At 36.9% G+C, this 18,132-nt stretch overlaps 1 protein-coding gene across 1 annotated transcript in view; it reads left to right on the top strand.

The window, feature by feature from the left end:
- Trappc8 (trafficking protein particle complex subunit 8) overlaps positions 1-16,599 on the top strand; it is an 81,956-nt gene extending 65,357 nt beyond the window's left edge. The window contains 8 exon segments of the mRNA XM_048363043.1: positions 1,164-1,260; positions 2,926-2,988; positions 3,327-3,385; positions 5,330-5,503; positions 10,183-10,284; positions 12,552-12,697; positions 14,599-14,688; positions 15,475-16,599. Coding sequence (XP_048219000.1) covers positions 1,164-1,260; positions 2,926-2,988; positions 3,327-3,385; positions 5,330-5,503; positions 10,183-10,284; positions 12,552-12,697; positions 14,599-14,688; positions 15,475-15,709 — 966 coding nt within the window. The 3' untranslated portion in view covers positions 15,710-16,599.
- Positions 16,600-18,132: the final 1,533 nt, after the last annotated feature.

The raw sequence follows: 18,132 nt of genomic DNA, 5'->3' as shown, positions 1-18,132 counted from the left end.
TCTTTCATCTGTGGTTGAGCTTGAACTCAGGGCCTGGGCACAGTCCCTAAGCATTTTGGTTCACTTTGAACCACAGTTCCCCTTCCAGGTTTTTGGTGGTTAATTGGAGATAATTTCATGGACTTTCCTCCCTAGGATGACTTTGAACAGTGATCTTTAGATCTCATCCTATCCTAAGTGGCCACCAGCTCCTGGCTCCATTGCTTTTATTATAAAAGGCATGTCTGTTTGTGAACTCTAAATATCAAAATTAATATTTCCAAAGAAGGGAATGTGGTTTCATAATACCTTAGACCTAGATTGATTGAACTTATTTGAAGTGTTACATATTATTTCTGTGATATACCTTGTTTTAATTTCATGAATTTGTAAGTCACTTTTTAAAAGATAATTGAAATGACAGGGTTCATACTTCAAAGATTAATGTTTATTAGTCAAGAAAATCTTAATGATTTCTAATATCAAACTAAGCTTTTATTTAGAATAAAAGTTATACACAATTTAAGTAACTTTATGTGCATTGACTGTATTCTATGGTTCTTGTTTATAAGGCTTAATTTTTTAGGGGAAGACAAGCCCAGGTTAGCCCTCCAAGTCCTGATTGTGCCATGATATCTGGGAGGTTTCTTGTTTTTTTTACTAAACTAAGAATGAGTTATCTCAGAACCATCAAAGGAAATAAAAAGAAAACACCATAATTTTTAATAAAATGGAAAACAAATAACTTGATCTATTAACTACTTATAATAACTTGTGTACATTTCAGTTATGGAGTGGCCTTGGTGTTTTAAAGTTTACCACTGGGTGTGAATAATAATTAAAAAGACTGCTTGGTAAAATGTTGACTTCTCTGTTTTGAGAATGTTAGAGAGGAAATAAAATAATTTAAACTCTCTGAAGTTATAGTCACTTTATTTGTAACTTTCTTCTTTTTCTGTCGGTCGTGTGGCTTGAACTCTGGGCCTGGGTGCAGCCCCTCAGTTCTTTGGCTCAAGGATAGCACCTACCACTTGAGCCACAGCGCCACTATAATCACTTTATTTGAAAGTAAAAATTTTATTTAATGTTAGTTGGCAGTGACTTTGATAGCAACTGAATTTTATTCTTACTGATATATTTTAATTTAGTGCTCAGAAATCGTAAAACTCTTCTCTTTATGACAGAGTGAAGCGGGTGTTAAGGAGTTCCATATAGCTCAAGTATCAAGTAGTAGCCAACACTGGAGCCTACAGAAATCTGTAAATCTCTCTGAGAACAAAGGTTTGTGCCTTTTCCCCTTTTCATACTAAATTATGGTATTTCATTGCTTTACTTTGCAGAATTAGTGCCATACTATTAAATTACTGGTTCCTTTTTTAGAATTATTATTACTATTATTATTATTATTATTATTATTATTATTACTAGTACTTGGGTTTGACCTTATGGTTTATTTGTCCAGCTTTTTTGGTCACAGATGTCATTCTACCTTGAACTGTGCTCAGTCCAGCTTTCTGCCTTTTTTCTAAGATCTAAGGAGTTTCTTAGACTTTTCTGCTTTGGACTGTGATCCTTCAGATCTGAGCTTCCTGAGTAGCTTCTTGTGTGCAGCTTAGAATTCATGTTTTTAAGCCTTCACTTGTGTTTTTGTTAGTGTATATGAGTGTAAGTCAAGTTACCTATTTTTATATAGTCTTTTCCATTTTTAAAATTCTGGTTATCATATTTGTATTTTTTTTTACCATTTGTAAAATCAATATCTGAGTACATGATCACTGTCAAAAATCCAGACAAAATTAGAAATATATAGACATCACCACTTAATGCTTGCTTTCCATTATATAGTCAAGCCTATATTTCATAGCTTTACTATTTTCATACCTCCACAAAAAAATCTTTACATACTTGAAACTAAAGAATGTAAATTCTTGTCACAGACTGGCAAATTATTTTCTAGGACATTTCTATTAGTTTATCATCTTGTCAGTAATATGAGAATATCTAGATTGATGTGAAGCTGGCAAAATGATATTGGCTGTTACTGGTATGTTCAGTATTTCAAGACATAAAAATGTTTAAATCCTTAGCTTCACATTAATCTTTATTTTGAAGATACATACTAAAGATTAATTTTAAATAGGAGAAATCTGTATATTCAGAGAAGTTTATTCATTGCATGATTATTTTTTTCTGGAGAAAAATTTACTAATCTTTAGCATAAAATATGGTATAACTCAAGGGAGGCACTTGTGGCTTACAACTGTAATCCTAGTTACTCAGGAACCTGAGATCTGAGGATCGTGGTTCAAAGGCAGCTCAGGCAAGAAAGTCTGTGATACTTCTATCTCCAGAAAACCAGAAATGGAGGTGTGGCTCAAGTGTGATAGAGTACCTACCAGCCTTGAGCAAAAAGAGCTCAGGGCCCCTTTACTGACAAAAAAAAAAAATTTAAACTTTAAAAAAGATGGTGTAATTCATATCAACCCTCATGGTTATGAAATTACCATGTATTTAAAGAGTATTTAAGAGTGTCTGTGGTAGGGGGAGATAAACAATAGCAAAATGTGTACATGTAATGATAAACATTATAGACACAACAAAAGTACCAAAAGGAAGTGACAAAAAGGATTGGAATGGTAGGATTATATGCTTTCTCATCCCCAAGTTTTAATCTTTTAAAGTTTGGGTTTATCTAGAGTGTCAAATATACAACACACAGTACATTAGGGACATATGAGAGATATTTTGAGAAAACTGACTTTGGTTCTTTTAAAGAGTTCAGTGAAAATTGATTTCACTGAAATAAATGCAAAGGTTGTTTTTTATACTAAACATTATTTATAATTTGAATTGTTTTCTAATTTGCTAAAGAAATCTGAATAATGAATTAGTTTTACTGTGTCATAAACTGAGAAACATCTTTGAATTCTTCTTGTTTATTCCTAGATGCCAAACTTGCCAGTAGGGAAAAGGGAAAGTTTTGCTTCAAGGCAGTAAGATGTAAAGAAGGTAAATCCATTTTAACTTCCCACTTTCATGGTTGTTCATTTCATATATGTGTGTGTGTGTGTGTATGTACATATATGTTGTTTTTTGTTTTTTTGCCAGTCCTGGGGTTGAACTCAGGGCCTGAGCACTGTTCCTGGCTTCTTTTTGCTCAAGGCTAGCACTCTACCACTTGAGCCACAGCGCCACTTCCGGCCTTTTCTGTATATGTGGTGCTAAGGAATCGAACCCAGGGCTTCATGTTTATGAGGCGAGTGCTTTACCACTAGGCCATATTCCCAGCCCCTCATTTTATATTTTATGGCAATACTATGATTAGTTTTTTTTCTTTTATGTTTCAGCTGCTACACAATCCGCAGAAAAATACACCTTTGCAGATATCATCTTTGGAAATGAGCAGGTATGAAAATAAACAATACCATTTGATTTTAAAGTCTAAATTCCTGAATTTACACCTATTTCTTCAAATGGTTCTTCACCAGAAGGATATAAGTCTCAGCTGGATTCTGTATATTTTATTTGTTTTGAGTAAACTTAATAAAGATGCATGGAAAAAGGAAAAACCATTTCTTTATTAATCCTTTGGAGGATGCTTTATTAATTCCTTGGTGGATAAACATGTGTTTTGCCTTCAGTCCCCAAAATAAACGAAACCTGAACCATGCTAGTTTAGTTATTTAAAATTAATTTTAAAAAAATGTATCAGATGAAATAGCATAGTCCACGGGATTAAAAAAATCTTGATAAAATTAAATGAGGGAACCTTTCTTTTAGGAAGTATCCATGGTAGAATATATAGACATTATTATCTTGGATGATAGCATATCAGGTGGTTCTAACATGCAGATAATAAGCTAGATATGTAAGGCCATCTTGTAACTTAGGCCGAGGTACTGTCATAATTATGCATAAGATCACCTAAGCAATGGGGTGGGTTTTTTATTGTTGTTGTTTTATATTTTTTTTTGTGTGTGTGACAGCATTGGGATTTGAACTTGGGGCCTTGTGCTCTCACTTGGCTTTTTTGCTCAAGGCTCTTAGGCACTCTACCAGTTGAGCCACACCTCCACTTTTGACTTTTTGCTGGTTAATTGAAGATAAGAATCCATATGTAGCCGCATGACAGTGGCTCACTTTTGTAATCCTAGCTACTCAGGAGGCTGAGATCTGAGGATTGCAGTTCGAAGCGAGCCTGGGCAGAAAAGTCCATGCTACTCTTACTCTAGCTCAAGTGGTAGGGTGCTAGACTTGAGCAAAAGGAGCTTAGAGACAGTGAGTGCCCAGGACCAGAGTTCAAGGCCCAAGACCAGCAACAACAACAACAAAAGTCCATGCATATATTTGTTAACATTTGCTGTTTACTTATTTATATATGTTATATTTTATATATATTATGCTATATTACATATTATAATTTTTTGTACATATATTTACATGATATGTACCTTGTAATTTATAGGATTGTAAGTATAGAGATTTTATTGAGACTGAATATTCTCTTACAGAAAATTCTGCAGTTTGAATGTCTCATGCTGTCTACTTCAAGTTGAAATAGTTGAAAACAACTAGTGCAACTATTTGCATTCTGTTTCATTGTATATTGACAAGTATTCTAAAAGTATTTGAATGAGAAATACTGTTATTTTAACAGTAACATGTTTATGTTCTATAATTTTTATTTATCCTTTGATAGGTCACAGGAGTGTAGGTTAATTAATTTGGGATGACAGCTTTTTTCTTTTTTTTTTTGCCAGTCCTGGGCCTTGGACTCAGGGCCTAAGCACTGTCCCTGGCTTCTTCCCGCTCAAGGCTAGCACTCTGCCACTTGAGCCACAGCGCCACTTCTGGCCGTTTTCTGTATATGTGGTGCTGGGGAATCGAACCTAGGGCCTCGGGTATACTGAGGCAGGCACTCTTGCCACTAGGCTATATCCCCAGCCCGGGATGACAGCTTTTAAGATACTTAGAAAGGGGGCTGGGGATATGGCCTAGTGGCAAGAGTGCTTGCCTCCTATACATGAGGCCCTGGGTTCGATTCCCCAGCACCATATATACAAAAAAATGGCCAGAAGTGGCGCTGTGGCTCAAGTGGCAGAGTGCTAGCCTTGAGCAAGAAGAAGCCAGGGTCAGTGCTCAGGCCCTGAGTCCAAGCCCCAGTACTAGCCAAAAAAAAAAAAAGATACTTAGAAAGTTTTGCCAAATTTCTTATATATTCAAATGACTGAGCTGTTGGGTTGGAGATATATAAATTTTAGAAGTATAAATTGTGGCAGGAAATGTATTTAACTTACCTATACAAGATCATATTTAAGACATTTATGTAGATTTGTGTTTTTCTTAACAGATAATAAGTTCAACAAGCCCATGTGCAGATTTCTTTTTTCGAAGTTTGTCCTCTGAGTTAAAAAAATCACAGACTCAACAGTCTGTGAATACAGGCAAACATTCAGTAGAAGAGGCTGTGAGATTGATTCAAAAGTGCAGTGAAGTAGATTTGAATATTGTCATATTATGGAAGGTATGTGCTGCTGAATTATTTGAGTAAGCTTCACTTATAAATAATTTTGTTTGTTTTTGTGGTGCTCCAACTGCTGTTTTATTGGAGATAGAGTCTAGCAAACTTTTTTGCATGTGCTGGCTGGTATAGTGAAGTGTGTGTGTGTGTGTGTGTGTGTGTGTGTGTGTGTGTTCGCGTGCGCGTGCGTGCCTGTCTGTGTGTGTGTGTGCCCTTTCTGGGGCTTGAACTCAGTGCTCTCTCTGAGCGTTTTTGCACAAGGCAAGTACTCTCCCACTTGAGCCACAGCACCACTTCTAGCTTTTTACTGACCAGTTAGAGATAAGAGTCTCAAGGACTTTCCTACTTGGGCTAGCTTCAAACTGTGATCCTCAGATCCCAGCCTGCTATTTAGCTAAGGATTACAAGCAGGAGCTACCACCGGCTTTAATTCTTTTTCAAGATGAGCTGACCCTTGCTGTGTTAACATATACTATCATCATATGCTATCTTGCCTTAGCCTTCCCAAATGCTAGGATTACAGGTATGTGACATTACTCCTGGCTTAGATATTTAATAATTAAGTTGAATAAAGTATACTTCTGTTTGTATTCTGCTTCAACTTGGTTTCAACACTGAACTTGTTTTATAACTTACCAGTCATCTAATGGCACTTTATTTTTTCCTAAGAAAATAACTTTCAAATTAGATGACTTTATTCTACGTACTACTGTTATTTCTATGTGTTATTGACTATAAGAGCAGAGAAAGCATTTTCAAACACTCCAAAGCCTTAAAGAAACATAGCACCATAAACTGCTATGTACCTTAATAAGTTCCAGGGCTTTCCAGTTCCAACAGCCATATTCGTTGTATTCATGTATTTTCTATTTATTTCCCTTTCCTGGTTGTTTTTTTCTTTTCATTTTTGCCATTGTCTACTGTAGGGTTTTAGTTCTTTCTTTTGTCTCATGCATGCTAAGCATTCACTGTATTTCCTGCTAAACTATAACCCCAGCCTTCTGTTTTGTTTCTGTTTTTTGTAATGTTTAGGATAGAACCCAGGGCCTTTACATGCTAGATATAATTTTTTGTTTGTTTTTTTTTGTTTTTTTGCCAGTCCTGAGGCTTGAACTCAGGGCCTGAGCACTGTCCCTGGCTTCTTTTTGCTCAAGGCTAGCACTCTACCACTTGAGCCACAGAGCCACTTCTGGCCATTTTCTATATATATGGTGTTGGGGAATTGAACCCAGGGCTTCATGTATACAAGGCATGCATTTTACCACTAGGCCATATTCCCAGCCCTAGATATAATTTTTTTAATGACATGTTTATCTTAATACTTCTGTATGTGCTTGTAGCAGAGTAAGGACTTTAAAGTACAGAAAACTTTTTTGTTGTTATTTTTTCAGTGCTGAGGATTGAGTCTAGGATATCAGACATGTAAAGTGAGCACTCTATTCCTGAGCTGTAACCACTTCATCTAATATAACTCCATAGTATTATTGTCCCTCCCTAATAAATTTAGTCTATAATTCTTAAATCTGTAATTGGTTTTACCTCATTTCCCCCTGATTATATGGAAATACAATTTTACCGTTTAAAAGAAAACATAGATCATGACAGGTGCTGGTGGCTCATGTCTGTAATTCTGGCTACTCAGCAGGCTGAGATCTGAGGATTATAGTTTTAAGTCAGCCTGGACAGGAAAGTCTATAAAACTCTTAAGTCCAATGAATTACCAAAAAGGAGTGTTAGAGCTCTAGCCTTGAGCAAAAGAAGCTTAGGGACAGTGCCTAGGCCCTAAGTTCAAGCCCCAGGATCCTTAAAAAAAAGAGAGATCTAAGTAAAGCCCACATGTAGTAGCTCAGAATGAAAGTTTTGAGGCAGTAGTTTTCTTTAATGTGAACTGACCAGAGGAGCATTATATGACTCTACAGTGAAATTAAGGTGGTTGTCCATGAATATTTACCCCAGTCTCACAGAACTTTGATTTTGTGTCATCGGGTCAGCATAATATACCTGCATAAGATAATCAGTAATTGTATTTTAAATTCATTCAGATATGTCTAAAGTATTTCCTTTATCACACCCTGTTTCAAAATAAACCTTCTGTTCCTGAGGGTCAGTCATACAGTACTTGCCTAATGGAAAGAGGACATGGGTTTTATCCATAATACAGCAAAAAGAAAAACAAAATTAGAGATAGAAATAAAGTTTGGAAACCAAATTGGCTTTGCATGAATTTCAAATGAAATACTGTTTACATAAATTGATATTTGTATTTATTGTAGGAAATACTTTATGTTAAAAATATTAAGTGTGGAGTCAGATGCTTAAATAAAGAGGGTCCTGATTTTCAGCTTCAACAGCACTGCCTCTGATATAAACCACTATCTATTACATTAAGTTCAATAGATCCTTGACTGTCACCACAGGCTCGTTTATGTAACTTTTGTGTTGTTTTTTAAAACAGATTGTGAGAAGTACATGCTGTGTTCATTAAATGTCCAATAAATGCTGGTTGGGTAGAAAGGTTTATCTTTTAAACAGTGGCCCTAAACAAGAGCCCATTGCCCATGTTACTGATCACATGAAGAAGAAAACTAAGATTATAATGTTCCTTGGCTGCAAAGAAAAATCTTGAGTGGATTACAAAATGGGATATAACAATTGGTAGTTGCTAGTACCTATAAGTACATTAGCACTCAGTTGAAAAAGTGACTGACTGGTAGGGTTTTTTGGTTTGTTGTTTTGGTTTGGTTTTTTTTGCCAGTCCTGGGGCTTGGACTCAGGGCCTGAGCACTATCCCTGGCTTCTTTTTGCTCAAGGCTAGCACTCTACCTCCTGAGCCACAGCACCACTTCTGGCCTTTTCTGAGTATGTGGTACTGAGGAATCAAACCCAGGGCTTCATGCATGCTAGGCAAGCACTACTGCTAAGCCATATTCCCAGCCCTCCCTCCCTTTTTTTAATGTACAATAACTCATTGAATTACAACAGACTAGAAGCCATATTTTAATTATTGGAGTAAAATACAGAAATGTACAGCATTGTAACAACAAAAAAGGGTTGGAAAACATGATAGTACAACTCTTAGTGTTGGGCAAAAATAAGTCTTTAAAAAAATTTAAGCCTTTTATGGGATTTTTGGGAAATATGTCTGTCATTGTTTAACCTTACTTATCAACTTCCTTCCCCTCCTGATTAAAGGCCGTGTGAGCAGCTGTGTAACTCCCTTATTTCTGGGTTCTACACGATGCATCTGAGTAGGTCCTGTGTTATCCTAGGTCTCAGTGTATTACCACTCAAGTACATCTCTGGATGGCAAGCTTTTTACTAGTCCATAGTGCAGAAATTGGAAGTGAGCAAGAATTGAGAAACCATTTTGTCTGAGTAATTTTTGTCTACTGAATCTAATTGTTCTAATAAAATTGAGCTCATCAGAATTAAGCCTTATATTGCCTTGTATATTTTTAAGGGAATTTATTGAGTTTATTTGTTTTTGTTTCTGGGGTGTGGACTCGGGGCCTGAGCACTGTCCCTGGCTTCTTTTTTTTTTTTTGCTCAAGGCTAACACTGCCACTTGAGCCACAGCGCCACTTCCATCTTTTTTCTATATCTGTGGTGCTGAGGAATTGAACCCAGGGCTTCATGTATATGAGGTGAGCACTTTACCATTAGGCCATATTCCCAGCCCCACCTTGTATTGTTATATATGACATAAACATTAAGTCCACTTATAGATATTTTCTAAGGAACAAAAGCAATTCAAGATGGAGATGTATTAAGTATAACAAGTATTTTAGTATAGATGAAATTGGTTCATTATATATTGGAAGAAAAGCATTTGAATTAATCTGGGCATGGTGATGCATGCAATCCTAGTACTTGGGAAGCCTAGCGAGACCTTGTCTCAAAAAAATAAAAAACTGGGGCTGGGGATATGGCCTAGTGGCAAGAGCTTGCCTCGTATACATGAGGCCCTGGGTTCAATTCCCCAACACCACATATACAGAAAATGGCCAGAAGTGGCGCTGTAGCTCAAGTGGCAGAGTGCTAGCCTTGAGCAAAAAGGAAGCCAGGGACAGTGCTCAGGCCCTGAGTCCAAGGCCCAGGACTGGCCAAAAAAAATAAAAATAAAAATAAAAAAATAAAACTATATGTATATATGTTTAAGGTCCAACAAGGATTTTCACTCATAGAACTTGTGATTATAGCCACTAATTTTTCTTTGCTATGTAATTAACCATGAGGCATTCTAGAAGAGTGTAAGAGTAAATGGATAGAGGTGTAACTCAACTGGTAGGCCATCTGCATAGCCACTGTGAAGCTGGAAATTGAAACATCAATACTGTATAAAAGCAAACACAAAAGAATATAAGAATAAACCTTCTGCCTTTATATTTGCAGACCAGTAAAGAAAAATCACTGGGCCTTTGCACAACTCTTCTGAAGTAGTTTCTTAAAAATCTGGAAAAAAGTGAGAAGGATTTAAGTTTAGGCCAACTGAGTCAAAAGAGAATTTTTTAATGCATGATTAATTAAATGAGTAAATGAAAGTTGAAATCATTGCTATAGCCAATACTGGTAATTGATAGATTTTTTAACCATTATTTTTCTGTCTTTTATCAGATGTTGAGTTGGTTACTTTGTAATATATCACCAAGCAGAGTAACTTTTCTTGGATTTGTATTTTCTAGGCATATGTTGTAGAAGACAGTAAACAGCTTATTTTGGAAGGTCAGCATCATGTTATTCTTCATACTATAGGAAAAGAAGCCTTTTCATATCGTCAGAAACAGGTAATAATAGATTAGGGCTTTACTGTGGACTTGGAGGGGTTGTTTTATATGTGGAGAGTTGTTTGGGTGATTATGGTAGTTTTGAAAGTTTCTGGTTGGTTCAGACTTGTTCAGGCTCTTCTATTTGGATTTGAGAAAGAGATTGGTGGCAAAATTAGATAGAGAACTGAGTTGAAATTGGTTTAAAAATTGGGTATTACCTCTGTAACTATATTAAGAGGTATTGATGACCTTGGGGTTTCTGAAGGTATATTCTGTATTAAATCAAGGATTCATAATGATGCAAAGCTTTAAATTTGCCTGAGAAGGAAACCATATTCTCTGTATTTTCTTATTTGTTGTAACAGGACCATCCCATTGCAAAACTCAAGGGTCCATATTATAAAATGTAAAGGGTGGCCTATGGAGCTGTGCTTAATATAGTTTCTTATTTTTCCTTAAATACTATTTAATTGTGCTGGATTCTCAAAGTATATTGGAACAAAATTCCATAACATTTAATTCCAATTATTAAAAAACAGTAATACTATAATGTTCTTATGAATAATTTTCATGGTACCTACATTAAATTTAGCAACTTTTTATTTTGAAATAATTATTAAACTTACAGAAAAAAATTGTTCTCTTCCTTGAAGCACATGTAAAAAAATTTTTAAGTCTGAACCAATGACTGTGTACAGTCCTTACTGTTTACTGGCAAAGTGGCCACTCAGTTGACGGTGAGCAGGAGCCATAGACAGGAAAGTAGGCTTCAAATTCTATATGCGAGTTCCTCTGATGGCTCCCAGGCAATGGCCTCCTAACCTCCCAGACTCTGTTTTCACTCCCTGCTTGAGCTGCCTTCCAGACTCCCACCAATTCACAGGCTGCTGTTTTCTCAATCAGTATAGTTCTCAATGATGCAGTGCAGGGTTCTGGTTTTTCTAACACTACGTGATCCACACAGTTGAAGTCCATGCCAAGATTTCCAAGACACACCCGAGGGTGTGCTGAGGTTTTGCTGGGATTGTGGGATTGTGTTCTTATCTTTTGCTGGGAGTTGGGAGTTTCTGTTAAGTAGTGGTATGATCCAGTTGGTTGGAAGGTCCCTGATTGCCCCAGGATTCCCACTACTGCAGCTGCACCTACCACACACCTTCCCCCACTCTGTTTCCCAGCTCCATGCTTGTTCTATGCCTGCCAGCCTGTTTGTAATAATGCTGGTGTGAGCAAATCTACAGTGTCATTAGTCCTGATTTCTTTAGCTCTTTTGGAGGTAGTTTGATGTGAGAATAGTTATTCAACTTGGTGTTACTGTGAGGAGAGATTATTTGGCAATGTTGTTTAGCTGCCATTTTCCTCAGATTTCCTCTTGACTGAATTTGTATATGCATGGTTCATCTCTAGCTAATATAGGTAATCTACAAAATTTTATCGTGTATTTTCAAAATGGAATTTAAGAAGAATTTCCAATCTTCAACTAAAACAGATGTGTAAGGTTTGAATGTCTATAACCTTAAGTCCTAAGTAATTTAATGGATAATCACATCAAAAATTTGAAATCACCAGTTATCAACCCCATTGAATTAGGAACTTGAATAAGGAAAAATTATAAGGAAATTAAGTCTTACAGTATTAAACAAACAACTTAAGATCACAAAACTGGTGTGTGAAGTTGCTAGAACTCAGGTCTAATTCCTGCACTATAGTGGAAAGTGTTGAAATGATTTCAAATTCTAATATCTATCCTAGAGTATATATTGAACTGTTTAAATAATAACAGAAAAATTACTGGTTGTTTTTTGCTGCTGTTGTTTTTCTTAATCCCCTGTGCTGGTATTGGGGTTTGAAGTTAGGGCTTCATGGTCTCTTATTTGGTTTTTTAACTTAGAGCTGGCACTTGTAACTAGTGTCATATCACTTGAGGCAAGACCTCCACTTCTAGTGTATGTTGGTTAATTGAAGATTTTTTTAAAGTTAATTTAATTTGTGTGTGCGTGCGCACATGTGCCAGTCTTGAGGTTTGACCTAGGGCTTGGGCACTTTCTCTGAACTTTTGTGCTCAAGGCTAGCGCTCTACCACTTGAGCTACAGCTCCACTTCCAGGTTTTGCTGGTTAACTGGAAATCAGAGTCTCAAATTAGCCTCACTAATGGGAGATTGAATTCAGGACCTTTGTACCCTAACTTTTTTAATCTACTGGTTTTAATTTATTTTGTTTTTTAATACTATACTTTAAAAAGCAAAACAAGAAGTATTGTTATTGTCATTTTCTTGTCTTTTTTCAGGAGCCACCAGAAATGGAACTATTAAAGTTTTTCAGGCCAGAAAATTCTACAGTTTCCTCAAGGCCATCAGTGGACCAGCTTTCTAATATCATTAAAACAAGTCTTCACTACCCAGAATCATTTAATCATCCATTTCACCAAAAAAGGTATGAGCTTTATTTATCCAGTCTTTTTGTTTGTTTAGGTATGGCATTAACCCAAATATTAAGTAGTTTACCTCTTACTGCGAGTTACAGTATATGCTGCAGTTGTGGTTAAGGATGGAGATTTCCACAGCCATCTCTGTGTTGCTAAGTTTCTCTTTAAGAAGCAGGTTTATCATTAAGTTAAAAATGAGGGAAAGAGTACTTAAAGTTCTAAAAATGAAATAGGTGACATTCAAAAGGTTGTCACTTTGCAGATACAGGATAAGATGGAGGGAAGTCTCACTGGAACCAGGCTGTAGAAGACAAATCCATGTCCTGACTGGCAAAGTCACTTTGGATAGGGACACAATAGAAGACCAGTAAGAGGTGGTGAATAAAATGATCTTTGAGAAATGCCTAGGGAATAAGGAGCCCAGAGGAAGGCTGGCTGGAAAGAAACAGTTAAAGAATTAGAAAAGATTGGCTGGGAATGTGGCTTAATGGTGGAGTGCTTGCCTAGCATGCATGAAGCCCTGGGTTAGATTCCTCAGCAATCACATAAACAGAAAAGGCCAGAAGTGGGGCTGGGGATATGGCCTAGTGGCAAGAGTGCTTGCCTCGTATACATGAGGCCCTGGGTTCGATTCCCCAGCACCACATATACAGAAAATGGTCAGAAGTGGCGCTGTGGCTCAAGTGGCAGAGTGCTAGCCTTGAGCAAGAAGAAGCCAGGGACAGTGCTCAGGCCCTGAGTCCAAGCCCCAGGACTGGCCAAAAAAAAAAAAGAAAAGAAAAGGCCAGAAGTGGCACTGTGTCTCAAGTGGTGGAGTGCTAGCATTGAGCTAAAGAAGCTCAGTTCAAGGTCCAGGACTGGCAAAAAAAAAAAATTAAGAGGGCTGGGGATATAGCCTAGTGGCAAGAGTGCCTGCCTCGGATACACGAGGCCCTCTGTTCAATTCCCCAGCACCACATATACAGAAAACGGCCAGAAGTGGCGCTGTGGCTCAAGTGGCAGAGTGCTAGCCTTGAGCGGGAAGAAGCCAGGGACAGTGCTCAGGCCCTGCGTCCAAGGCCCAGGACTGGCAAAAAAAAAAAAAAAAAAATTAGAAAAGACTAACAAAAAGAAAGTGATATCTGAAAGATTGAATGGGAGCTGGGTGCTGGTGGCTCATGCCTGTAATTCTAGCCACTCAGGAGGCTGAGATCTGAGGTTCAAAGCCAACCTGGCAGGAAAGTTTGTGAGACTCTTATCTCCAATTAACCACCAGGAAACTGGAAGTGGCACTGTGGCTCAAGTGGTAAAGTACTAGCCTTGAGCTAAAGAGCTCAGACAGACAATTTTGGTATTCCCTTTCAATTTCCTAGTTCCAATACCAGTATACACGGTTTCCAATATACTCAGATAAGATTATAGAGATATTGTATGTACAACCACGGGAAGGTGATACAAGGACATCATCAATAATAGAAGCTACAGATACACATAGGACGTTGAAAGTAGTTATAACTTTGATATAACAATTGTCTCCATAACATGGAGTTCAATTCACTTAGCATCTTCTTAGGTGTTCATAAGGGTATAGCTATTGGGCCTTCTGATGCTCTGCTATGACTTGCCTAAACCTGTACTAATTATTCCCAATAAGGGAGACCATAGAGTCCATGTTTCTTTGGGTCTGGCTCACTTCACTTAGTATAATTTTTTCCAAGTCCTTCCATTTCCTTACAAATGGGACAATGTCATTCTTCCTGATAGAGGCATAAAATTCCATTGTGTATATGTACCACATTTTCCTGATCCATTCATAGCGAGAATCTGGAACCAACCCAGATGCCTTGCAGATATTCTTAACTATTATTTTCCAAAAAGTTGTTTCTAAGAAAAAAATACTGAGCTAACATTTTTAATTTTTCTCCCATAGCCTTTGTTTAGTACCAGTCACCCTTTTACTTTCTAACTGTTCGAAGGCTGACGTAGATGTGATAGTTGATCTTCGGCATAAAACAACAAGGTAAAGAATTAATGTAATACGAAGCTATTTTGAAACTTAAGATTTAAGGTGCTTAGAGAGCAATTTAATGTTTTTAGATTATATCAGTGATTATCTAACATGGATACTTACATATGCCCTAATTTTTCATATGGTGTTTCTATTAGTTTCTTCCTTGATTATAAAATACTACTTAACCAAAAAATCCAGATCCATACTACCAAATCTGCTATTCCTAGAGTCAGATGTCTTTTGGAACTGAAATTTTTTGATCCTTAGAAAAATAATTTGAAGCATATATTGAATATTGTTATGTAACACCCAGGCATTTGTCTGAAATCCAAGCATAATATATATATATGATTATGAACATCTGTGTATATAAATTATGTATGTCATTTATTATATATGTGTTATCATTTATTATGTGTATCATAATACATCGCTGGTTAATATTAGATTGCTTTCTCTTTTTCCATTAAGTATTCTTGCTTACACATACATATAAATAATCTAAAAGGTAAAAGCTCAAGTTTTAAGTCAGGCCCCATCATTTACTAGCTGCTGTTGTGGGCATTAAATAAGATAATTCACTCTAGCTTTGTGCTTAGAAAATAGTACCTGTTAATATGTGATTAGCTGTTAACATGAGTAATTAGCAACAATAGTTTTTGTTATTAAGAAACAGTTGACTTTAGAAAGTAATTCCTAGAAGTAGTATTGGATGAAGGAATATGGTAATGGGACTCTGGGGGAGAAGTTAGAAAAAACATTGCAACTTAACCGCCATTGTCCTTCTCCCTTTAGTCCAGAAGCATTGGAAACCCATGGATCATTCACATGGCTTGGACAGACACAATATAAACTTCAGCTTAAAAGCCAGGAGATTCACAGTTTGCAGCTGAAAGCATGCTTTGTTCATACAGGTGTTTATAACCTTGGAACTCCTAGGGTGTTTGCCAAGTTATCAGACCAAGTTACAGTGTTTGAAACAAGTCAGCAGAACTCCATGCCTGCCTTGATCATCATCAATAATGTGTGACATCCTGCAAGTGGATGCTGAAATTCACAAGAATCAGTTTAACTTGGCTGAGTTGGCTTTGCAGCAGTATTTGAAATGCCTAACTTATCTTGGAGGATGGCTTCCCATCACAGCAATTATTTTGACTTGTCATTTGGTTGATGATGCAAAGCACATCAGACTGAGAGTACTTACATTTTTTTTCTCTTAAACCAAATCTGGTAATAATTTACATGTTCATAATACAGAATCTCAACATATCCATGCACCTTATTAAGCCCCGTCTTAAGAAACATCTAAGTCTGCTGTTACACTTACAAATGGTATATGAACATTAAGAGTGGAGATGATTTGGGAGAAGGAAGGCCTTGTCAGCAGTACTCCTGTTAAGCCAATAGTCTATAACTCCAGCTTTACTGTGAAGTTCTAGAGTGTTATATACAGATTTTCCCGTCTTACTCTGCAGTTCTTTAAAACCAGTTTTGAACTTTGGCTGCAAAATCTTCATATTCTACTGTTGGTTGGTCCCTATGGCTTAGACATATGTTTGTAAAGAGAAAACATTTTTTCCTGATGCTTTTTGAAAGGAAGTTTTTTGACTTTTTTTCCCTCGGTCATCTCACATTCATCCCACTACTTCACAATGTGATTTTTGTCATTAAAATCATTCTTTATTATATAACTTTAATAATTGAGTTGATCTGTTTAAAATATAAATCTACTCAAGTTAATTAAAATAAGCTTTTCAAAAATGTATTATATTTATAACAAATGTACTGTAAATAGAATAAAGACATGCTATTCACTGTATAGATTTACTTAGATGCCTTTTTTAAAATCTGGTTTTCTGAGCACTTAATATATCCTTTATTTAAAATAAATGCCAACCATATGTAGCAGGTACCAGAAAATTTCCTGTGAAAGCTTTATCGTCATTGTTTCCAAATATGAAACAGAATCTGGTTTTAGAGGCCTCTATGGTCTTGTTATGCATGAGCAAATGAATGTTGTTCTTCACTTGAGTCATGTGTGATACCAGTAACCATAATTGAAAGGAAGCTCACAGCTGATTGCACCTGTTGTGGATAACTGCACTGTAGACTCTAATGCTGGTTATGGCAGACTAGGTAGTTTGCTTTCCTGCTGAAGAAAAGTCAAAAGTCTGAACAAAGTGTGAAAAAAATCTTTCTAAAAATAGAGTTACTAATATAGTTTGTCAATATTGAACCAATATCTGGGATCTCTCTGGCTTTACTCAGTTGGGATAAAGCAGCCGAGAGCCTTGATCTGCTTTCAAGTTAAAAAGCACATGCCAGGGCAAATGCAGATAGAAGCAGGGAAGAAAAAAGATGGGGGAGGAGAAGGAGACATCTAAGAGGCAGATAAAAATTTTTACACCCCCCTCCGCCTCCCCCCTCCCCCCAGTGTTCCCCCGGGTTCTGGGAATCACTCAGAGCCTTACACTTGTAAGCAAATGTTCTATGCTGAGTTACTTGCCTGGCAATGATTCAACTGATAAGTGACTTTGAAATAATGGAAGAGCCGTGAGCTGTTGGCTCACACTTGTAATCCTAGCTACTCAGGAGGCTGAGATCGGATGATCACAGTTCAAAGCCAGCCTGGGCAGAAAAGTCCCTGCAAGACTTACCTCCAGTTATCTACTCAAAAACCAGAAGTGGAACTGTGGCTCAAGTGGTTGAGTACAAAGAAACTCAGGGACAGTACCCAGGCCCTGAATTCAAGCTACCAAAATAAATAACAATGGAAGCTAGAAGATAAGCTACAATTATTTCCCTTCCTGTGTTGAAGGGAAATGATTTCTAAGCCATGATTCCAAACAATGAAAATGACCTTTAAGAATGGGAATAAAACATAATTTTAAGCCAAATCCAGAGAATTCACTTGTAGTTGTCCTTAGGGTAGTAGTAGCTGTCCAAACCTTTCTAATCATTCATCTCCAAATAAGTCAACAATAAGAGCAAGCGAACCCAAATGTAATATGTGCTTTTGGCCAATATGCTTGAAAGAATATCACTACAGGTAAGTAGAAAAAACTAAAATGTGATAGGTTTTCTTAAACTTACACTGCTAGTCTTTGCAAGAGTAAGTTAGGGAAGGCAGGAATTCCGAAAGACTGGAAACTACAGAACAGGTTAGAGATAACCTGAAATTGTGGTAGAGATCCATAATCTGATTTGTTTTGGAGACTTGGACAAGAGGAGGGAGGACAGGATAGATGGTACAATGATAGTCCTGCAAAGCTTCAGAGGCCAAGTGATTCTTTTTTTTCTGAATAATTATTTATTGTCAAACTGATGTACGGGGGGTTACAGTTTCATACGAAAGGCAGTGGGTACATTTCTTGTGCAATTTGTTACCTCTTCCCTCATTTCCCCCCTTCCCTTTTCCCTCTCCCCCCATGAGTTGTTCAGTTGGTTTACACC

The sequence above is a fragment of the Perognathus longimembris genome, chromosome 15, assembly GCF_023159225.1.
Source record: "Perognathus longimembris pacificus isolate PPM17 chromosome 15, ASM2315922v1, whole genome shotgun sequence".
NCBI classification, from domain to species: domain Eukaryota; kingdom Metazoa; phylum Chordata; class Mammalia; order Rodentia; family Heteromyidae; genus Perognathus; species Perognathus longimembris.
Note: the sequence above shows the minus strand (reverse complement) of the source record. Positions and strands in the feature narration are given on the sequence as shown.